Here is a 24,354-nt window from a genome sequence, read left to right as displayed (position 1 = left end):
GGCTTCATCATTTCATTTATGACAACCACAATAGCTTCCAAATGGATATCCCTGCCTTAAGTTTCTCCCTGAATCTATCTACTACATCCTGCTGCCAAACCAATCTGTCTAAACTCTACTTTGTAAACAGTACTCTCCACCCATCTGCCCGTGGGATTAAGTCCCTACTTATTAGCTCTCTGGTTTCTGTCCTGTAGATGCCTTTAGACTTTTACACTGTGAGGTCCAGGGTGTTCTATTTATTTACTCCCCAGCATCCCATGTGCATTTCCACCTCGGTGTCTTATAGCTCTCTAAATTTTCAAGTCCTACCCACTCCATGTCCACTTAATAAATGTTTGGGGGCAAACTCCATCCCCGGGACAGCAGAGGATGTGGCCCAACCAATATGTTCTAGTTAAGGAGGAGAACCAACCTAACACTTCTCCCTAAGAGGAGTCTGAATGTCCCAGCGTTAGGGATGAGAAGCAATACTAACCATGTGACCTTGCTAAATCCTGAAACAAGAATTCCCATCAAATCACTCTTCCATTCACTCAGTCATTCAATAAAATAGTTTTTGAGTATCGCCTATATGCTAGGCATCATGGTGAGTACTAGGAAACAACAGCAAGTAAGAGAAACAGGTTCCTGCCCTCATGAAGATTTTAGCCTAGTAGAAAGGATACATTAAACATACAAACAAGTGCAATATGTGAGTAAATAAAATATATTAGGTTAGTGCAAAAGTAATTGCAGTTTTTGCCATTTAAAGCAATGGCAAACTGTGATTACTTTTGCACTAACCTATAATAGAAATGTGGAGTGTTAATGAAGAGAGGAATAAGTGTTGTGCTGCAGCAAGGTAGCATATGCTACTGGAGACAGGAGGTGCTCTCAAGGAAGGTCTCTGAAGAAGAGGCATTTAAGCTGAAATCCACATGATGAAGTCAAGCATTCAAAGAGATACTACAGGCTCTTGAACAGCAAGTACACAGACTCTCTCTCTCTCACACACACACACACACACACACACACCCCAAAGCCAATGCAGACCAATAACCTCACTCCTCACTGGCTTTGATCTTACATGTAATTCATTTGTCCAGTGGGGATGTGACAACCAGCCCCCTCTATCGTAACCATAATAGCTTCTCTTTTGAGTACACAAATAGCTAAGCCTTTGGTTTGTGGATCTTTAAAATGATTTAAATTTCATCTACATAGTTTTTCTACTTTGCTCTGCTAACAGGGTGATTTACTTCCAACTCACATTTGCATAATATTTCTACAATCCAATATAGTACCCTAGTGATACTCAGCACTCTGTACATTGAAAATAACTGTTGGTTACTTGTTAGAGTTAGTATATACCAGCTCTTTAAAAAACCTGTAAGTTGCTTTCCATACCTCGTTGGTTAACTGGATCTTTAGCCACATAGGCAACATAGTCTGTAGTATCCTATAAAAAAGGGAAAATGACTGTATTTAAAATGGATGAACTGTACTGTTGAAAGAAACATATATTTCGGACATGATACTGAGGCAAGGACTTAAATACAAATGTTTTTTATTTAAAGAGAAAAAAGCATTGTAAAAGGGAACATAAACAAATATACACTATATAGTTTAACAATTATGGAGTCCATGTTCTCTGTCCCTTGGGGAAAGAATCAGAAAATTAAAAATTTAGAGGCAGACTGTCATTAAGAACAAAAGAGAAAGCAGATAGGGAATATGTTAGGACATATTCTTTAAAAATGGCTAGAGACTATGGTGCTGTCCTAGGTTGAAAGTTGAAATATCAGGGATTATGCAATCTCAAAGGTGACATAAACTAAGATAGGGTATAATGATTTCCTGTTGTCCAAACATATACCACATACATCAGAAAGTAAGTTGACTAAAGAGACATGTTGGATTTTGTGGTTGTTAGCTTGCTTGTATGCAGTGCAAGTTAACTTAAGGGATAATAAAGTGAAAATACAAGGAATTTATTTGATCAATATACAGAAAAGAAAAATCATTTAAAAAAAAAGAGACCCCCTGAAAAACTTAAGAAGTTCAAAAAGAGATGCACTGCTGACTTCGTAAAAACAAACCAACAAAACGCCACTTGGTAATTCCAGCTTTTATTGAAAACAGTAAGCTGATGAATGATAAGGTTTTAATAATTAAAGATGCTTTTTGTTATCTAAGTTCTCGGGAAAAAAATACACACAATGCCATTTGCAGATTAGAAGTATGACTCTCTAGAGGGAAGATGCAATCAACTGGCAGGAAATAAAAGCCCATGTTTGTAATACCCTTAAGGACAATCACTTAATAACCCACAATGAATCACACAGGAAGTGGATCTCAGGGTCAGCATAACTCGTCTTGGGCAATTAAAAAAAATAATAACACATACCTAAGTAAATTTCTTTTACGCAAAAAGAAAAAAGGTTTTAAATATCCTCTAAATAAATAAGGCCATATCCTTGGGCTTTGTTTTGTATGAATTTAGAAGGAAAGCCACAATTGCTGGGGACTTTGCCACTCTTATTCAAGTGAAGAAGTGGTCTGATGCCAGCCATGCTGTCTGGTAGGTCCAATTATGGGAAAGAGGCTGTGAGACCTCTCCAGACCTCAGTTTCCTCATCTTCAAAACAGCCTCCAACATTGGTATAGTTCTAAAATTCTATGGCTGTAAACATTTGGGAGAATTTGCAGAATGCTAAAAGTAAAGCACAAATAGCAGGGGAAAATATGTTTAAATGTATTTAATTTTTGACATACAATGCATTTTTTAAGTGGAGAAAGTATATATGGTTATAGAGGCATTACCAACAACTGTTTTCAGGGCTGACGGATGGAAAACAACTATTTTTGCAAAGAGAGTTAAAATGAGGGTGAGCAAAGGCCAAGAGATGAGAAGACTATTCATTATTTTTGAAATTTTGGAGGAAATCTTGTAGAAAGATTACTATGTTGGACCACAGGGACTTTTAAGCCAGCTTCCTACCCTTGTACACAGTTCACTGTGAAGCTGTAAACGATCTCAGTTAGTATCCTAAAACAAATATGGGCATGTGTTAGCAATTGTGGTAGTAGTTACTTCTTGTGACTGTGTGCCAGGCACTGTGCTAACACTAACCATGTATCATTTCACTTAATTCCCACAACACTGTCAGGCAATAGGGATTATCCTCCATTTACATATGAGGACTCTGGAGTTTAGGGAGTTTAAATAAGTCATGTCTACTTGACTCCAAAGCCTGGCAGTACACCATACTGCCTCCCTGACCTGATGGTAAAACTTCATAGAGATGATTTCTAATGCCAATGCTTAGGGCGGCTCCAGACTTCTATTTTACTAGACAGGCGCTTTAACCAACTAAGCCATGGCACCGCCGCCAGATTTCTACTCTAAATTAGAATCAACAGGCTTTCTCACCAGCTTTAGAGAGCACAGAGGTGCTCTCAACGCAGCAGGTACAAACTTTCCTATAGCGGCCACAAATTATTTATTGTTTGTTTTGATAGGAACAGTGCTTTAGCCAATTTAAAGAACTAAAGGCACGTGAAGAGAGTATGAAAAAATTAAGATTCTGGAGAACAATAACAGAAATCATTCAGGACATGCCTTGAGTAAATGAATGTTTGCGCACCAATTCTGACAGGAATGACAACCCTTGAGAAATTTAGGGCAAATGCCAATAATTATTTTTCACACTACATGTATAAACACTACTTTAAATCTTTTAAGAAAAGTCTTTGAGTTCCTTCATGGATGACTGAGCTAGGAAGAAGAGAAAGTGCTGGTATTTTTCAGCCTGGATTCAGTTGACCCTCTCTGCCAGCCACCATCCTTAGTGTTGCTATTGAGGCCAGATTACAAGGCTGGATGGAAAAGAGTCCAGATAGGCTCTTGGGCTCAAATAGCAGCTGCTAAGCACCAGACACCTTGTATGTCCCTTGTTTGCTAATGGGAATTTACAATTAGGCATCTGTGGAATTTCTTGGGGAAAAGGTAGAACTCTTAACATTTGGTTTACTTTTAAAAATGGCAGCATCATGGAACTAATATATAATAGTTATTTGAAAATAACTATACCCCAGGCTAAAAGATGAGGAAGTAGTAATGCCTAAAGGGGAAATTGAATATCCATTAATTAGAAAACAAGGGTTTGAAATCCTATAAAGGCTGCTTTTCTTCCGTATGCTTCGTGAGCCAAGATCGTGCCACTACACTCCAGCCTGAGTGACAAGAGTGAGACGCCATCTCAAAAAAAAAAAAAAAAAGCATGTCTTGGTTTCACATGCTTAAATACTCTGGGTCATTGGTAGCCAATGTGAAGACAAGTAATTATTGAAGTGTTTTTAAGAATTGGCTAGTTTAAACAGCATTTAGCTATATATTTTATACACAGGTAAGTTACACCAACACCCATGTGGAAGAACCTGCTTAAATACTTTAGATGCCAGTAAACGAAGCAATGATTACAGAGTAACTTCAGAACTTTACTTCCTTTTAGGATATATAGTTATTTATCCCCCATTGAATATTTAGCAAAAAGTTTAAAACAAATGAAAACTACCATGGTATCAGCTGCCAGATTTAGTTTTTAGCATCTTCTATATCTTTCTTGGGTTTCTAGGTTATCGTCCTATCATTTATGACTCTACATTTTATTCCTCAATTACAGGTGAAAACTAAATGTGGTAGATAGAAAGCAATCAATTGTGAAACTGAATTTTATTGGTTCATTCCTGAAGGATATAATCTTTTCTTAAAAAAATGCTTTGCAGAAAAGAAGGTAATACATTCTGAGTAAGAACAAGGTCTGTGTATGTTCCCCCTGTTTTCTTGACATGACTGATGTTTAACCATTATGAAAGTTATATTCCATCCTCTTCTAACCTTTCATCAAAACATATGGAAGGTTAGAAGAGGAAAGAGTATAATAAAAAGACCGATAAAGTCACAGAGTGGCAAAAGTATTCTTCTACTCCCTCAGTTTAAACAGATTTGCTTCTTGCTCAGTTGCAGGCTGCCTAGCTTCAAAGCCCCTCTCCTTTTGCTCTGGTCCAGAAATGGTGCAGTAGGGAGTCAAGGAATGACACTCCATTCTGCAGAGTAGGCTTGGAGAAATCCTGTACAATTTCTGGGAAATGAGTACCACACGACCCCTTCTTGGTAGACAAGAACTACAAGTTCTCTCTCCCCAGCTCAGCATTTCCTCCATGAGTTCCTGCAAACCTGGTTGCTCATTCCAGATTAGACTTAGCTGACTTGGTTGATATACCAAGTCCAGTTGATTAGTAAAGTGTGCCAGAAACTCTGTGTTGAGAAGAATTCTAAGGAAGGATTGAACAACACATGTATGACATACTTGCTTTTCATGATTTAGATATTATCAACAAGAAGCTTATTAGATGATAACTCCATGGCTAATAACACAATGGAGCACTACTAGCTCATCTACTAATGATAGGAAATATTTTGCCCAAAGCAAATATTTTATTATCTGCTACATGCAGCTATTCACAGACTGTAATAGTATGTTAGGAAAAGACATGTAGTGGCTAATATGGTTTATGTAAAAGTTCTTTTATTTTTTTTTTATCATCCAGCCCCAAATGTCAAGAAGTTATTTTAACTCATAAAAAGAACTTTTGTGAATCCATACTTACAGAATCCCCTCCAGAGGCAAATGAAATAGACTGCATATGATGATTTGCAATAATCTGAAAAACATAAACATGTATGCTAATATAAATTAATTATTTCTAGTTATATACAGTCTAACAGTAATAGACATACATTTGTTCCTTTTCTTTTTGCCTGATCAGCATCCCTTTGAAAACCACCCCACCTACGCTCTATAATAATCTCATTTAAACCATGAGATTCCGATGATTTTGTGATGCCCATCTCACTGCCCTTGCCCACCTAGGTGGAACATTATCTAGGGCTAGCCAATCAGAAAATACCATCTCTCTGGATACAGCAGAACCAATCAATTGGGAAGAACTGAAATGAATAATAGGAGAGAAAGCATCTCTCTCTGCCGTTAAAAACTATGTAAGCCCAAAGCTTCTAGGGGCCATATTATGCTGCCATGTGAGAAAAGTCTGCTGGAATATGAAGCTTTTCTTCTGATGAAAATCAGAACTGAGAACTAAAAATAGGAAAAAAGTCTGGTGGTAACATTTGTTCCATCACTTTAACCAATATATTTCACCCACTCCCTTTATATTTTTGTTTCTTTTTGCAAAAGTTAGTTTGAATTTGATTTCAGTCATTCACTACTAAATGTATCCTGAGTAAGGCACTAACATTAAGACTTCTAATATGAGTAAGAATCGCCAAGTAAACTGCATTAATTAGCTAAGAAGATTGTCTTTTATTTGAGAGTCTAGGATTGCTTGTTTGCAAACCACAGTGTAACGATCATTTGCAGAGACATATTTGTCATGCTATTTTGAAGGTTCATTAAACCACCAACTATGCACCTATTGACTAATCCTGTTTTCAGAATTGTGTGACAGAATCTACCAAAGCTGATTATATGACCAAGAAAATCTATTTCTAGATGTATATCCAACACAATTGTGTAAATATGTGCAACAAAAAACATTCTCAAAGAAGATAGTAACTGCCCTGTTCATAACAGCCCTAAATTGGAAACAATTCCAATGATGACTATTGTAATATTCAAATGGTGGCATACTATATAGCAGCAACATGTTTGTTGAGCAAAAGAAGTCTAACACAAAGAATATATACTGCATGGCTTAATTTATATGAAGTTCAAAACTAGGCAAAATTATGGTATTTGAAGTCAGAATAGTGGTTATTTCTGGAGCACAGGAAAAAGGGGCAAATGATTTTCTGGCATGTTGGAGTTTCTTGATCTGAGTATTGGTTATACAACTGTTCATTTTGTGATAATTATTATGGACTTATTATCTGTGTACTTGTCTACATTTATATTTCAGTAAAAACAAAGTCAATATACAAAGATCAATGTCATTCCCATATATCAACAATAGTCGGCCGGGTGCAGTGGCTCACGCCTGTAATCCCAGCACTTTGGAAGGCCGAGGCAGGCAGATCAAGAGGTCAGGAGATCGAGACTATCCTGGCTAACACAGTGAAACCCTGTCTCTACTAAAAATACAAAAAATTAGCCAGGCATGGTGGCGGGCGCCTGTAGTCCCAGCTACTTGAGAGGCTGAGGCAGGAGAATGGTGTGAACCCAGGAGGCGGAGCTTGCAGTGAGCCGAGATCATGCCACTGCACTCCAGCCTGGGCGACAGAGCAGGACTCTGTCTCAAAAAAAAAAAAAAGCCAATTAGACACTGTATTTGGGGGAGAAAGGTACACTTTGTAAGAGTACTTTAGTATAAAACTAATAGGAATCATGTAATGCTTTTTTGGAAAACTTCATTGAAGAGTATAAATAAGTCCTGAACAAATAGAAAGATATATATCACTTTCATGGATGAGAAGATGGTATTACAAAGGTGTCAATCCTACCCCAGATTAATTTATAAATTCCATGCAATTCCAATAAAAATGCTTCTAAAATTCATATGGAAGAATAAATGTGCAAGAAGAGCTAAAGCAAATTTTAAAAGAACAAATTCATAAGAATTCCCTTATCAGATAAGAAGAAATATTATAATGTCATATTCGAGATGCTCCTAAATTCATATAAAAGAATACATGCGCAAGAAGAGTTAGGGCGATTTTTTAAAGAACAAAGACAAAATATTCCTGATCAAACAGCAAGATATAAAACTGTAGAAATTTCACAAGAATTCAAAGTCTAAAAATAGACTCATGTATTTAAGAATTTTAGTCTATGATAAATGTGACACCAAGCAGCAGTCAGCCAGAAATTATGTGTCCATGGTGAGGAGAACTAGAGCAGGGGCTCCCAACTCCCCTGGACACAGACCAGTACCAGTCTGTGGCCTGTTAGGAACTGGGCTGCACAGCAGGATGTAAGCAGTTGGCAAGTGAGAGAAGCTTCATGTGTATGTACTGCTGCTCCCCGTTGCTCACATTACTGAGTTCTGCCTCCTGTCAGATCAGCGGCGACATTAGATTCTCATAGGAGAATGAACCCTGTTGTGAACTATGCATATGAGGGATCTAGATTGCATGTTCCTTATGAGAATCTAATGCTTGATGATCTGAGGTAGAGCTGAGGTGGTGACACTAGTGCTGGGGAGTGGCTGCAAATACAGATTAACAATAGCAGAGAGGTTTGACTGCACAGAGACCACAATAAATCAATTGCTTGCAGACTCATATCAAAACCCTATCAGTAAGTAGCAAGTGCCACTTGTTGCATCTGGTGGCAGGCTACATAGTGGCAAGTGAGTTGATGTACTTCAGTTGTACAGCTGCAGCTGATGGCAGGCTTTAAGTCAGAATCTGACGATTTTAGTTTGTGCCTGGCCCGCCCATTATTTTATTTACCACTTCTGTCCATGTCTCTTTCCTGCACCATACACTTTCTCAGTCACAGTTTTGGCAAGCCCATAAGCTAACCCTAGCCAAAATGAGTAAAAAACAAACTTCACTGGAGAGGTTCTTTGAAGAGGGGGAAAGATCCAGTGATGAGACTGCAGAAGACTTTAAGACTGCCAACAAAAAGAAAGCTGCATTTAAAAGAAAATACCAAGAGTCCTACTTAAAATACCAGTTCATTGCAACAGGTGATTCACATTCTCCAAGCTTGCTTTGTATAGTATGTAGCAAGTTGCTATCTAACAAAGCCATGAAGCCTTCTAAACTGCTTTGTCACGTGGAGACCACACACCCTGCATTAATACTAAGTCTTTGGAGCTTTTCAAAAGAAAACAATGTGAACACAAAGAATAGAAGCAATTATTGAAGGTTACCACTTCATCAGATATGTTTGCGCTGACAGCATCATTCTTAGTGGCTAACCACATTGCTAAAGCTAAGAAGCCCTTTACTATTGATGAAGAGATGATCCTGCCTGCTGCTAAGGACATTTGTGATGAACTTTCAGGAGAAGCTGCAGTTCAAAAGGTGGCATGTGTTCCTCTTTTGGCTAGCACCATAACTAGATGAATTGATGAAATATCAGAGGATAATGAGGCACAACTGTTAGAGAGGATTAATGAGTCACCGTGGTATGCAATCCAGGTTGATGAGTCTACTGATGCTGACAACTCAGCAACAACGCTTTTTTTGTGTGTGATATATTTTTCAGGAGGATGTGAATGAGGATATGTTATATGCACTTCTGTTGCCAACCAGCACCACAGCTGCAGAACTATTCAAGTCGTTGAATGATTACATATCAGGAAAGTGGAATCAGTCATTTTGCGTTGGTATATGCACGGGTGGAGCAGCTGCCACGACTGGATGGCATTTTGGTTTCACTACTCAGGTCAAAGAGGACGCTTCTGAATGTAAGTCTATGCACCGTGTCATCCACAGAGAAATGATGGCTAGTCGGAAAATGTCACCTGAACTTAACAACATTTTGCAGTATGTGATTAAAATTATTAACCATATTATACGTGCCCTTAACTCACATCTGTTTGTGCAGCTCTGTGAGGAGATGGATGCAGAGCACACATCTTCTCTTACACACAGAAGTGAGATGGCTTTCTAAAGGTAGATCACTGGCCAGAGTTTTTGAGTTAAGAGAGCTGCTTCAGAGATGTCTTTTTAGAAAAACGGTCACCATTGGCGGCACATTTCAGTGACACAGAATGGGTCACAAAACTTGCTTATTTGTGTGACAAATTCAACCTGCTCAATGAACTCTGTCCCTTCAGGGACGAACAACAACTGTGTTCAACTTGGCAGATAAAGTGGTTGCATTCAAAGCCACACTGGATTCACGGGGGTGAGAAACGAACACTGGGATTTCTGACATTTCAAACATTAGCAGAGATTTTGAAAGAGACTGAGCCAGGGTCTTCTTTCTCCCAGCTGATGCATGATCACCTATCCCAGCTTTCAAAAGATTTTGAGCATTACTTCCTGTATTAGTCAGGGTTCTCTAAAAGGACAGAACTAATGGAATAGATATATATATATATATACACACACACACACACACACACACATAATACACATACACACACACATATATGTACATATATGTAAAGGGCAGTTCATTAAGTATTAACTCACACTATCACAAGGTCCCACAATAGGCTGTCTGCAGGCTGAGGAGAGAGGAGAGCCAGTCTGAGTTCTAAAACTGAAGAACCTGGGAGTCTGATGTTCAAGGGCAGGAAGCATCCAACACAGGAGAAAGATTTAGGCTGGGAGGCTAGGCCAGTCTCCTCACATTTTTCTGCCTGCTTGTATTCTAGCCAAGCTGGCAGCTGATTAGATTGTGCCCAACCAGATTAAGGGTGGGTCTGCCTTCTGCAGCCCACTGACTCAAATGTTAATCTCCTTTGGCAACACCCTCACAGACACACCAAGGATCAATACTTGTATCCTTCAATCCAATCAAGTTGACACTCAGTATTAACCATCACACTTCTTATCCACAAAAGACGGAATGGATCTGTGACCAATTTGTGAATAAGCCAGGTGAATCCACTTTGTCCACGCTAGAAGAGGATCAACTGCTTGATATGGCAAATGACAGTGGCCTTAAAAGTATGTTTGAGACAACTTCAGATCTCCATACGTTCTCGATTAAAGTCAAGGCCGAACATCCTGAGATTGCCACAAAAGTACTGAAAAGCCTCCTTCCATTTGCAACATCCTATCTTTGTGAGGCAGGATTTTCCACAGTAACAGCAACCAAAATGCGATTACAGAATAGACCCGACATAAGGAACACACCTCGGGTGTCACTGTGTCTCATCACCCCCAGATGGGACCATCTAGTTGCAGGAAAACAAGTTCAGGGCTTCCACTGATTCTACATTATGGTGAGTTGTATAATTCTACATAACTACAAAGTAATAATAATAGAAATAAAGTGCAGAATAAATGAAATGTGCTTGAATCCTGTAAGTATACACAGTCATATAATTCATAGAAGTATATACAACTTAAAAGCCTCAGCTTTTAAATTGAAGGTAAAAACTGGTAAAACATGTTTCTAAAAAACACACAAGATAGTATTTTGCTATGAATACATAAAGATACATGCAAATGCAAATAAAAAGAACTTAAAGAATACACACCGCATTGCTAATAGTGGAAAGATACCTCCCAGGCGAAAAGAAATGGGACCAAGTATTTCTTCACTGTAACTAAAAAAAAAGTACAATATATCTGTTGTTTGTGAATTTAACTTTTTAAATGACAACACTAAAAGGACAGAATGGATTAGTTCTTAATATGCTGGTCTGTGGTTATGGATGTTGTCTGGTTTGGAGACGAGGATTTAGAAGTCATCAGCACATCGGGAAATTGCCCAGGCGAGGAGGAAGAGGGGGGGAAAGAGCATTAAATGTTACGAAGGCCATGTAAGGTTACTTTCTGGTTTGCAGCATTACAAGCAGCAGTAGGGTTAAGTAACACAGAAACTGTTACGCTCTTACACGCAGGGTCCCTAGATACGAAGTTCGAATCGATGGAAACCTAGCTCAAAAAGCGACACCAACACCCGGGGGAAGACATTGAGCTACTCCAACCACAGCGGCGCGCCAAGCAGGAGGCGGTACCTGAGGACCACGCCTGCGCGCGGGGTTACGCAAGCGCGCAGCCTTTGCGCACGCGTACGAACGCCCGGCCGCGCAGCATCTATCTTGCTGGAAGCTTTTTCCGAGAGGTTGAGCGGTTTGCACAATGTCGGAAATGGCTGAGTTGTCCGAGCTGTATGAAGAGAGCAGTGACCTGCAGATGGATGTGATGCCTGGCGAGGGTGACCTTCCGCAGATGGAGGTAGGCAGCGGGAGCCGGGAGCTATCCATGCGTCCCTCCCGCAACGGGGCCCAGCCACAGCTCGAGGAGGAAGGCCCAATGGAGGAGGAGGAGGAGGCCCAGCCAATGGCGGCGCCAGAGGGGAAACGGAGCCTTGCTAACGGGCCCAACGCTGGGGAGCAGCCAGGCCAGGTGGCGGGCGCAGACTTCGAGAGCGAGGACGAGGGCGAGGAATTTGATGACTGGGAGGACGACTACGACTATCCCGAAGAGGAGCAGCTTAGTGGTGCCGGCTACAGAGTATCAGCCGCCCTTGAAGAAGCCGACAAGATGTTTCTGAGAACAAGAGAAGCAGCCCTGGATGGCGGGTTTCAGATGCATTATGAGAAAACCCCGTTTGATCAGTTAGCTTTTATCGAAGAGCTTTTTTCACTGATGGTTGTCAATCGTCTGACCGAAGAACTCGGTTGTGATGAGATTATTGATAGAGAGTAGTTACGTGCTGTTAAAAGAGGAGGAAACTACTTGAGGAGGGACCCAACTTTCCGCTATCTTTTGGGTTCGTTCCAAATAGTTTTGTGCCATTGAAAAACTTGACCTTCAAAAAAATTTGTTTTTCAGAATAGAAGACAATAGGACAGTGACTGCACAGTTGTGAAAAAGGAAGAGAATCATTACAGAAAAAGAAAAAAAGATTTTAAGACCGTTGAAATCTGTTATCAAGAATGTCCTAAAACACCTATGGCTTTGACTTTGTTATTGATCCAGATTATTTTCCTTGCACTGGGGAAAATATCTTTCATATTTGTTTGCTGTAAAGATGGTTTTGCAAGAGTAAGTCATGACCAAGACAAACTGCCAATACAAGAGCCCACTGATACTAATTATATAATGAGAAAAAAAATGTATCCAACTAGGACACATATCTTTTGAGTTATTTGGACTGAAAGCTTAAGAAGTCTTGGAAAATTCTATTTTGTGATCTAGTCAAGCCACAGTTATCAAAGGCTACATTTTCAGTGTAAGATAAATGGAGTATTCTTCATTATTCCAAAAGGATGAGTAAACTCAAATATGTATCACGTGTGCTCTGTATCTTAAGATGTGTTTCCAAGAGCATCTGAAATTTTGTTTGTACATGTATCTTGATCATTTATAAAGCCACTGTGATCTATAAATCAAGGAAATCCATTGTATAACCATTTTTAAAAGTCAAAAATTAAGACATCCTTAATTTAAAAGTTTCAAATCTAGACACTAAATGTGTGTGAATGTACAAAGAAAACAAACCATTGCTCATGCTGTTATATACTAGAGAAATTTTGTTTTGCTTGCTGTTTTAACTTGACAGGTGAAAGACTTTAGTTGAACTTCATATTGTAAGAACTGTTAATAAAAGTTGTCAAGTAAAAAGCCCTATATCTAAAAAGACTTTATGAACAGTTATTCTATCAACTTTTAAAGGTTTTAAACCTGCCCAGAAATTACCTTGGTATCTGAAGTTTCCCTCTGTCTCCTCCTCTAATTAAGCTTGTTATTTGTTATGCACCAGCATTGGAGATAATAAAATTTCTTGTTCTGTGTATTTTGTTTGGCTAATAGTATTGCATACATACTTTCTCTGTATACTACTTTCTATTGTATGTGTTAACCAGTATTAAGGGAAAATGATCCACCTTCAGCTATCTAATTCACAAATTAATTTCTGGAAATTAAACTTTGTAAATTAAGTTTTTGCCTATAAGAGTTTGCTGGTCTGGGAAAACCTGCCCTATCAATGAGTATGTTGCCGTGGTTACCTTACTAAGATGCTGAAGTTCTAGGAGAGTAATGATTACATCAGAAGGCTAGGTTCAGCAAAATGAGTATATCAGCAGGTTTTATCATGATCAGTAAAAAGGTTCCAAATGCTTCTGCTCCATTATAGCAGTAAAGAACGAATATCCAGTGCAACAGGACAATTCAGAGGCTTATTTTATGGTCATCCTGTCTTTTGGGGAGAGAGATCTGTAAAAGATAGGACTGTGACAAGGCTGATCAGAATTGCTCAGACACTAGCTGGGTCAGGAGGGAGAGATGGTGGAAATAAAATGTTGGTGCTTAGACTTCTTAATCCTACTACCTCTTCCACTGCTTTCTCAATTAGCCTGTAGCTACGGTCAGATGAGTGTGGATAGATAATTGCATGCATGATGTAAATTAGTGTGGGTGGGGGTATGCTGGTGCACAATAAACTGGCTGGTTGTATTTACCTCCAGATCTTTATCTTTACCAGGAAAGTTTTATCTTTACTAGGAAAGATAAACTCTTGAAAAAAAAATCTGAGGTCCACAAACTAGAAGGTTGTGATTCTGTTTCTCCCTGGGACTGAGTAGGGCACATGAGGTGGGGGTGGGAAACACTATTGCATCTGAAGGCCCATCTTGGGGAGAAAAACCTGGGCTCTGCAATTGGCTCGGTTGTTTTTCAGTCTTAAAAATAGGCAGTAAGCTGAGAGACAATGAAAATTGTAAATACTTACTTGTATTTATCGAGGATAGAAAATTAACATTTTAACGCCCCTTTTAGGGGTGTAAAATTAGTTGTATTTCTTTTACATGCAGTTACCACAGACAAACCAGACTACTTGGTTAAAATTTGGGTTCTACTGTTTATTAGTGCAGTAACTGGGAAATTAATCTCTCTGGCTCGGGTCCTAAACTGAAAATAGGAACAATTGGATGTACCTTACAAATTGTGAGGACTAAATGACGATGTGTGTGAGAGTGTGTGTGTGTGTGTGTATCTTCATTTAAGGGAGCTAGAGAATGGAGTTCTGGGGAAATTCTAACTGATTTTGCAAGATAGGGGATTTAAAGAAGCTTTTGAGTACACGGTGTGATTAGGGAGAGTTTTCCAAATTTATCCATATGTATCATAAATGTTCACTTAGATCAGATATCCCATGTTGGCTGTCTTCAGGCCACAGATCTATTTTGTTTGGTTCATGCTTATAATTTTAAGAGACCAACATCTCAGTACAGAGACAGCAGCTAAAAATCTAGATTCTTACCTTTTTATTATTATTTTTTTAAAGTAAAAGATCTGGGAGCCTTTGACCTATAGACCTATGTAGCCAACAAACAAACAAACAAACAAAAAAACCATCTGATTCACCTTTAGACAAGGAAGGTGTTCTGTTTGCCAAGTCCCTTAGTGTTGTCTCCCCAACATAGAGGCCAGGTGGCACTTGACCTTTATCACTGGGCCTGCACCGTTGGTTTTTCTTGTGCTTGCACAGCTTGCATTACCTACTTGGCTTCTAAATATGTCACGTTGCCTCTCCTTGTAGAGACTAAAGGATGTCTCAATTTTTGCCTCTTTTACCTTAACTCTATTACCCTTCTGAATTCAGTACCTGTTAGAGTTGTAAAAATCAGTAAAGAATTAGTGGGGGTGTGAGTAACTGAGACTCTCTGACTTTGCTTGAGGCCCTAAAATACTATATTAAAGTATGTCAATAAAGTCTGTTGCTTGAATTTTAAAACAAGGAAATACCTGTAACTTACCCTTGCAAAAATGCATTTTCCCATCCTGAAATATGGTAATATTTAAAAATTGCAAGCAAGGCATGTTTAATATTTTCTGCCTCTGGAGGTTTGTAAAATATTTTCTGGAAATGAATTGTTATATTCTTGATGTTCTCAGTGGCCAAAGAGAAATGTGAACTATCTGTTCCATAAATGCTATCATCTATGAATATATCCATAAATTTGAACCTTTGTTTTCAGTCCAACGTATATCTTAGAAATTAAGTGGGGATGGGGAAGGCATTAGTATTTCTTTGTATTTATTTTGGAACTTCCATTGGTAGCGTTAAGGATTTAATTAATCCTTTTTCTTGTGCTGTGTCCACAAGGTCTCCCATCTTTGCTGCCTTCACTTCTTAAACATTTTAGTTGTCTTTCTCGTGGGACATAAAGCTTCTTGAGTTGAGGCCTCTACAGTGGCACATCTCTCCCCCATACCCCCCAGCCATTTCCCCTATGCCTGCAGAAAAGCTCAAAATAGTTATTAAAAATCAGCCCTCAGGTCTGAGATAAATGAGATCTTAACTTTGGTCCCCACTCTAGCAGTGGGCTGAATACAACCCCATTCCATGCCAGCAGTGCAGAAAAGCTATGGATTACTTTCAAAGGCACATAATATTACTATAGTTACTGGTAATGAAAACCACCCGTTATCCTCACCTCTGTTTTGCCTGAAAGATTATGGATGGGTAGTAATACTTTGCCTTAAAGAAGGGTACTGAAGAGGAAAGAGGCTGAGAATAAACTCTGCCCCACCACATACACCACAATCCCATTCATAAATTCCTCATTTGTTTAAGACGCCCCACAGAAAGGGCCATTTTAAAAAATGATCATTAGATTCTACCCAAAAGGCTGTCATTATGATGGCTTCAGCTTTGCCTACTCTTCCTCCCGTACAAAACTCTGAGATAATCCGAGGGCTCCTCTACTTAGTGAGATCTCATAACTAAAAGCATTGAGCTTGCGTGGTACCATCCATGTGAATGAAAACTAAAAATAAATTTTGCATCTACATTTGTATTGAAGTCAAAATGTCAAAATGACTGAATGAATGTTTCACCACCCACATGTGTTGTGTCTTCCAAGTGCAGCCCAAAATGTTATGCTCTCATGATACCAATGGTATCACCACTCTTGGAAGATCAGTCAGGACCCAACTAGACAAGAACTTATTTGTCACTATTTCATATTAACACTTTTCCTCTAAGGTGTTGTATACTACTGCTTAAACAGTATATTTTATTCTGTTTTTTTAATTTAGAAAATAAAATAGCCCTCAAAACCTGTACTTATATGTTACTGATAATTTTATAATCTTATAATATGCTCTTCCTATTAAGTACTGAGTATATGAAAAGGTCTCTGAGAATATTTGAGTAAATAATAATAATAGATATCATGTGACTGGCACATGCTATATAATTTACATCTATTATCTCATTTAATCCTCTAAACAGCCCTATGAGACACTTAAAATCCATCCTCTCAGAAACATTATAAATAAGTACCATAATCCTCATTTCACTGATGAGGAAAACTGAAGCCCAGAGTAATAGTCATTTGCTAGTAAGTGGCAAAGCCAGCATTTCAACCCATATGTAACCTCAGACTTTTAGCATGTTATTATTGCCAAGTACATATTAAACCTTGATCAACAGTACTCCATACAGTAAAACCTTAAGTGTAAAGAAACTTGGATCACAACATATTAGACAAAGAGGAAAATCAGATCCCGACACACATACATAACCTGATAGAAGGAATTTAGTTTAAAAAATTAAAAGCAAGCCAAACAAAATGTCCTGGTTTAGGTACATATTTAGCCCAATGCCTGCGTATCTTCTACATTTGCTTCAGCAATGCTGTTCTTTGAGAAATGAGGTTCACAATGAAAAGTTAGGCACACCACAGTACCATAAATTATTAAGGAAGAAAACATTATCTTTTATACAATAACATTTTAGAAAGCTTCTCAACCACAAGAATTGGAAGAAAATATTTTCTGCTTAAATTTCAGTTAGCTAGAACATCACCAACATCACCTTTGCCCTTTGCCCTTTGTCCCTCATCTGCACCCTGGCCCAACACACAGTCTGTTAGTTGTGATAATGGAATTGCTATCCATTTGGGGAGGGTTGGTGGAGACATCAATGATCAATTCAAGGATATGAGTTGCTAAATGATATTTTCTATGTTCTTTGCACCTTAGTTCTTCATTCAAAGCCAGTTAGGTAGGGACACCTATGTAGGTGGTTACATGCCCCAGTCATGGATTAGTAATGCTGTTGTTCTAATGATTGTTATGCATAAATCTTCAGCAGATTTTTCCCTTGTGCTGTACTTTATGCTTTTCCGTATCCCCAGGCATCTCTGGAAAAATAGATATGTTTGTCTATAAATGACATTTGTGATCTTACCTGTTGGTCGTCAAGATTCATCAGTGTGAGACTGCATGTTGAGATGGTCAGTTTTATATTCATTCCTGAAAACTGAAGATTACTTTTGCCAAGAACTGTTGATAGGAACTTAACTGGAGGCTTTAAAAATTAAAGAAGAAAAACAAAACTCTGTTAGGAATTTTGTCACAGAATAAATGTTAATGTTTTTTAAATGTTAAAAATGAGTCAAAGTCCAAACTCTTCCTCTCTATTTTACTTTATGTAAATCAAATGAAAGGGAATGGTTTTTATTAAATAAACTTTTTTTTTAAATTAGGATGCAGCAAATTCTTTATTAAGTAGTGAAATTTAGGCCCTCAGAACTTTCTCATAGTTTCTCTCCTCCCCAGGTGCTGGGAGTGGGCTCCTGCTTTAATGTAAACAAATTCCTGTGAGAGTTTAGACCAGCTGAACTCTTGAGTCCTTTTCAATATTACAAATCTAAAAAAAGAAAAATTTGGCAATCCACTGAATCTAATGCCACAGAAGGCATTGAAGAACTCTCCAATTACGTAACTGCTTCCTTCTCTGAAGCCATCCCTGTTCCTCCCTCATCTTTCCCTTGCCAGAGTTAAAAAGTCCTCTCTACTAGTCTAATTGTTACCTTCAGATAATCATGATGCCTGAAATTCTACCACTGGGCACTCTTTTAGGTTAAACCATTGTTTTCAGAAGGTCCCAATTGTTAAAATGAACAAATATTACTAGGAAGGGGTTAGCCCATTCCACATTAACTCATTAATAAAGACGATTTACCAGAAATTACTAATAGAGATTTAAAGGGAGATGCTGAGGAAAGGGACATGTTTTGATAAAAGTCAAAATTCTAGACGAGGCATTTCTCAAGGAGAAGAGGTGTGGGGGTTTGGTGAAGAATCATGAGAGCAGGGGATACCCAGGAATTATAAAGAAAAGCACTGGGGTCATATGTCAGGAAAAAGGTAACAACAGCGGGGCGAGAGGCTGGGCTGGCAGATTTCCTCAGGCAGAAATGCCACTTACCAACTGATGACCTTAGACAAATAAACTTTCTAAGCCTCAATTTCCTTTTATATAAAATGTGGGGGAAAAACAGTAGCCACCTCATAAGGGCTGTTGTGAAGATTAAATAATAACTAGACAATATTTAGCACAGTATTTGGCTGGTTACATGAGAGCTGTTATTATTATTATTACTTATTTTTGCCCTTCCTAACATTAAAAATTCTAAGAACTAATTTGAGAGATTTGAATGCTTTGATGGATGCTTGGATTAAGTCCTGAAATCCTCTGCTGGAAAGTGGACCAGATGATGGAAATCAGTGATTCCTCAGCATATGAATCAATACTTTGAGGCAATCAATGAAAACACAACTTGTTTCTTTCCTAGTTTTGCTTTTATATTACTCTCATTTGATTCATTCTGGAGCCATACCAAACTGTTAAACACACACTGTTGAAATTTAATGTACAGCTTTATTTTTAATTCCAAGCACATTCTAAGATGTAGTGCAAACAATGTGAGGAAGGAGCGCTAAACCTCACAGCTATCACCACATCATAAAGCTGACTCTTGGTCTACTTTCTTTGCTTCTTACACGGCTCTGGGCAAAGTGAGCCACACAATTCAGGGATTGTGTGTTCCCCACAGTGATTTTATTTAATAGCCAGTTGCTCATTTGCTTCTCTAGAGTTTCTTTTCCATGCTAGTTTTAAAAATATTATTATGAGGCTGGGTGTGGTGGTTCACGCCTGTAATCCCAGCACTTTGGGAGGCCGAGGTGAGCAGAACACGAAGTCAGGAGTTCGAGACCAGCCTGACCAACATGGTGAAACCCCCGTCTCTACTAAAAACACAAAAATTAGCCAGGAGTGGTGGCACGTGCCTGTAATCCCAGCTACTCAGGAGGCTGAGGTAGGAGAATCGCTTGAACCTCGGAGGCAGAGGTCACAGTGAGCCAAGATTGCGCCACTGCACTCCAGCCTGGCTGACAGAGCAAGACTGTCTCAAAATATATATTATATATATTATTATGAAATGCAAATTAAATTATAACACTGTCTCATAGTTGAAAGGCATTTTGTTATCTGTAAGAACTTTTACGTAAATCATCTTAATTTTGTTCTCACCATAACCTTAATCTCGTGAGAAATGCCCAAAATGTATTTATTGTATAGGAGACAAAGTCTTTCATGCCATTATTAGAAATGTGCTAACAGTTAAAAGACCCGTGGAAGAGAAAGGAGTGGAAAGCACACGGGATGGGCAGTGAGGCAACTGGAATTCAAGTCCCAGGTGTGATCCTAACTTGTCAAAGGACCTTAGACAACTCCGGAACCCCTCGATGTTTTTGTTTTCAAAACAGGAGTAATAATACTATCACTTCCATTCTTCTACCTCTAGCCATGGGAGGTCTTAGGAGAATCAAATTTAGTATTAATAATAAAGCATATGGAAATGCATAGTACACAGCGAAGTGCTAACAAACTGTAGTGATTATAATTACTACTTTTAAAATGAATTTTGGCAATTTTGCTATAGGATTTCTCCTTCAAGAAAAAGATAGGGGAGAAACTGCAGACCCTGGCCTTGGGAGAGGTCATTATGGAAATGAGAGGAGAAGGGAACAGAAAGGGGAGGCTGAGGATGGGATACTGACCAACTTTTACCAAAGAGTGGAGGCAGGCCTGGCAGAGGTGCTTATCCACATTTTCAAACGAGAAAAGTATTAAGATAGGGAAACATTAATTGACTATATCTGGGTCAATTTATTGGTACTGACATAGCAGCCTAGCTCTTCTTACTCTATGTTGCATAGTCTCTCAGGAACCCCCAGTTCTTTCGGTTGTTCATTAACTTTTAGACTTCAAAACTCATGGGAGATCACATAAATGAATAAATCATTTATCCATTAGCACTCCAAACTGCTAATGATGCAGTATCTAAAAGATCTAAAGGAATCAGACAAAGATCTGACTATATTCAACTGGTCCTAAATCGTTTTTGGCTCCCTCCTCCCAGGGCATTTGCTTGGCAAGGAAGCAGATAACATCGTGATTAAGCGTGTAAATGCTGGAGCCAGACTGCCTGGGCTTGACCTAGCTCCTCCATACACTGACTGGGTCACTAAGCAAGTTACTTAACCTCTCAGAGCCCCAGTTTCCTCATCTGTAAAGTGGGGATAAATAATAACACTTGTGGCTAGGTTTTTTCTGATGATTAACACAGTACAAAAACCACGGCATACCAAAACTTATGGGATGCAGTGAAAACAGTGAGTGCTAGGAGGAAAAATCATAGATATAAACACTTTTATTAAAAAAGCAGAAAGGTCTCAAGTCAAAGACCTAACATTGTAACTTAAGGAACTAGAAAAAAACAAAACCCAAAGCTAGCAGAGGGAAGGAAATCATAAAGATTAGAACACAGATAAAATAAATAGAAAACAGAAAAACAGATAAAATTTAATAAAACCAAAAGTTGGTTCTCACAAAAGATCGACAAAACTGACAAACCTTTAGCTAGATGAACTAAGGCAAAAAAGAGAAAAGACTCAAATTACTAAAATCAGAAATGAAAGTGAAGACATTACTACCAATTCTACAGAAATAAAAAGGATTATAAGAGACTACTGTGAATAATTGTATGCCAATAAATTGGAGAACCTAGATGAAATGGACAAATTCCTAGAATACCTATCAAGACGAAATCATAAAGAAACTGAAAATGTGAATAGGCTTGGTGAGAATATGGAGAAATTAGAACGCTTGTGCATTATTGGTGGGAATGTAAAATGGTACAGCTGCTGTAGAAAACAGTATGGCAGTTCCTAAAAAAATTTAAAAATAGAATAACCACATGATCCAGCAATTCCACTTCTGGGTATATACCCAAAATAATTGAAAGGAAGGTCTCTGAAAGATTTTGTAACTGATGTTCATAGCAGCATTATTGATAATAGCTAAGCTGTGGAAGCAACCCAGTGTCCATCTACAGATGAATAGATAAGCAAAATGTGGTATATACATACAATGCAAAATTTTTCAGCCATAAAAAAGAAGTAAATTCTGACATCTGCTATGACATGGATGAACCTTGAGGACATTATGCTAAGTGAATTAAGCCAGTCATAAAAGGACCAATACTGTATGATTCCACTCATATGAAGTACCTAGAGTGCTCAAAATCATAGAGACAGAAAGTAGAATTGTGGTTGCCAGGGGCTGGGGAGATAGGGGACTGGGGAGTTATTGTTTAATGTGTAGAGTTTCGGTTTTGCAAGATGAAAAGAGTTCTAAAGATGGATGATGGTGATGGCTGCACAAAAATATGAACGTACTTAATACCACTGAACTGTACACTTAAAAAGGGTTAAGATGAGGCTGGGAGCGGTGGCTCATGCTTATTTATAATCCCAGCACTTTGAGAGGCTGAGGTGGGCAGATCACTTGAGGCCAGGGAGTTAGAGACCAGCCTGGCCAGAATGGCAAAACCTCATCTCTACTAAAAATACAAAAATCAGCCAGGCGTGGTGGCACATGATTGCAATCCCAGCTACTCGGGAGGCTGAGGCATTGAGAATTGTTTGAACCCCCGGGAGGCAGAGGTTGCAGTGAGCCACTGCAATCCAGCCTGGGTGACAGAGTGAAACTGTTCCCCCCCCCAAAAAAAAAAAAGTTAAGATGGTAAATTTTATGTTATGGATATTTTACCACAATAAAGTGGAGAGAAAAGAAAAGAAAAAACCCTAAAGTGATGGAAAGAGTCCCTGGCTCATATTAAGTACTCAATACATGCTAGCTATTGAAGGAAACTAGATGCTTTTCTGTTTTTCTCTGCAAGTGTGCTTTCCGGATAGATGATAGCCAGGTTTGCTCTGTTTTATTTTGGGGTGGGGAATCCCTGCTCCTTAAATGAGAATATCTTGCCTGTTAGTTGGAATCATCCAGTTGAAGCATCCTAATCAGAAATTATGAGAAGCAGGAAGAGGTTAGAGATTACTTTGGAACCATGGGTTCTGTGAAATAAACTAGTCATAGGGAGTCCTTGATAGAATTTAAGAGCCATTTGTCAGAATGTTTCATACCTTGTGGGTTCTCTGGGTGACACTGGGTTCACCCCTATGTAATATAATGAAGAATGATAACCAAAAACGGGGCAGAATGGTATAGAAATGGAGCCCTAAGCTGGGAATCTGAAGACTTGGCTTCTACAGCTGGCTCTGACCTTAATCATCCTAGTGACTCAGACGAATACTATCTCTTGTCTCAGACTCAGTTTAGTAGCTGGCAAAATGAAGAGGTTAGACCAGAAGATGTCTTAAAAAATCCCTTCTCGGCCGGGCGCGGTGGCTCACGCCTGTGGCCCCAGCACTTTGGGAGGCTGAGGCGGGCAGACCATGAGGTCAGGAGATCGAGACCATCCTGGCTAACACAGTGAAACCCCATCTCTACTAAAAATACAAAAAATTAACCGGGCGTGGTGGTGGGCTTCTGTGGTCCCAGCTACTCGGGGGGCTGAGGCAGGAGAATGGCTTGAATCCGGGAGGCAGAGCTTGCAGTGAGCTGAGATCGCGCCACTGCACTCCAGCCTGGGCAAAAGAGCAAGACTCCGTCTCAAAAACAAAAAATGAAACAAACAAAAAAAACCCTTCCCTTAAACAGTCTGCAATTCTATATGATTTATATAGTTATCTTAAGAGCTTTTGCATTGGCCCTTTGGACTTTTCAAACCAACAAAACATTCTAGGGCTCATAGCTTAATAGCAATAATACTAGCTACCATTAACACAGAAAGCATAATAGATGACAGATGCTGTGGTATGTAGTATGTAGACATCATTTAATTTATTTCTTACACAACCCTATAAAGTAAGTGCCATTTTCTCCCATTTTACAGATAAGTAAACCAAGCATCCAAGAGGTTAAGTGACTTGTCCAAGAGTACACCATTTGTAGGTGGCTGAGGCAGGACTTCAATCCGAGTCTGTCTAACATCAAAACTTTTGCTTTCTTTCCACAGGGAAAGCTACTCTACCCATGTGCTATTACCTCACCTTTACCACTATCCATATTTATACTAGAAAATAGGCCAGGAAGCCTAAAAAGTCTAAAATGTTATGATGCAGAATACGTACATTATAAAATGTGGAAATTGGAAGGCACTAAACTGGCCATTTAGTGCAACTCCCTAACTCCACAGGAAATAAGAACAGAGTCTCAGCAAGATGAGATCCCATGCTCACTGGTCAGTAAGAGCCAAGTCTGGCACCCTACATTTCTGACATAAAGCCCAGGGGCTTTCTCCCTTCTGCAGCTGGAGGTATCACCACGTCAGACAGTGTCAGGCAACTCAGAAAGATTCGAGGGACAAGAGCAGCTTTGAGTGCAGCTCTGATATCATGCCACCTAATAAAGGCCAGGCTGGACCTTGGGTCTTATGGTGGGATGAACTAACAGCGATTTTCATACTATCTTTGCCATAATTAGGGAAACATAAACAAGAAAACCACAT

General features: G+C 39.0%; 2 protein-coding genes across 2 annotated transcripts in view; one reads left to right on the top strand and one right to left on the bottom strand.

Annotated features, from left to right (window-relative positions):
* The window catches only part of SHC4 (SHC adaptor protein 4), a 136,984-nt gene that overhangs the window by 43,388 nt on the left and 69,242 nt on the right, over positions 1 to 24,354 (bottom strand). The window contains exons 4-6 of the mRNA XM_055279042.2: positions 17,841 to 17,960; positions 5,656 to 5,709; positions 1,390 to 1,441 (exon numbers count right to left, since the gene is read on the bottom strand). Coding sequence (XP_055135017.2) covers positions 1,390 to 1,441; positions 5,656 to 5,709; positions 17,841 to 17,960 — 226 coding nt within the window. The remainder of the gene's footprint in view (positions 1 to 1,389; positions 1,442 to 5,655; positions 5,710 to 17,840; positions 17,961 to 24,354) is intronic.
* On the top strand, positions 11,660 to 13,436 carry EID1 (EP300 interacting inhibitor of differentiation 1). The gene has a single exon (XM_055279043.2). The coding sequence runs from the start codon at positions 11,777 to 11,779 to the stop codon at positions 12,344 to 12,346; it is 570 nt and encodes a 189-aa protein (XP_055135018.1). The 5' UTR covers positions 11,660 to 11,776; the 3' UTR covers positions 12,347 to 13,436.

The sequence above is a fragment of the Symphalangus syndactylus genome, chromosome 5, assembly GCF_028878055.3.
Source record: "Symphalangus syndactylus isolate Jambi chromosome 5, NHGRI_mSymSyn1-v2.1_pri, whole genome shotgun sequence".
Lineage (NCBI taxonomy): Eukaryota > Metazoa > Chordata > Mammalia > Primates > Hylobatidae > Symphalangus > Symphalangus syndactylus.
Note: the sequence above shows the minus strand (reverse complement) of the source record. Positions and strands in the feature narration are given on the sequence as shown.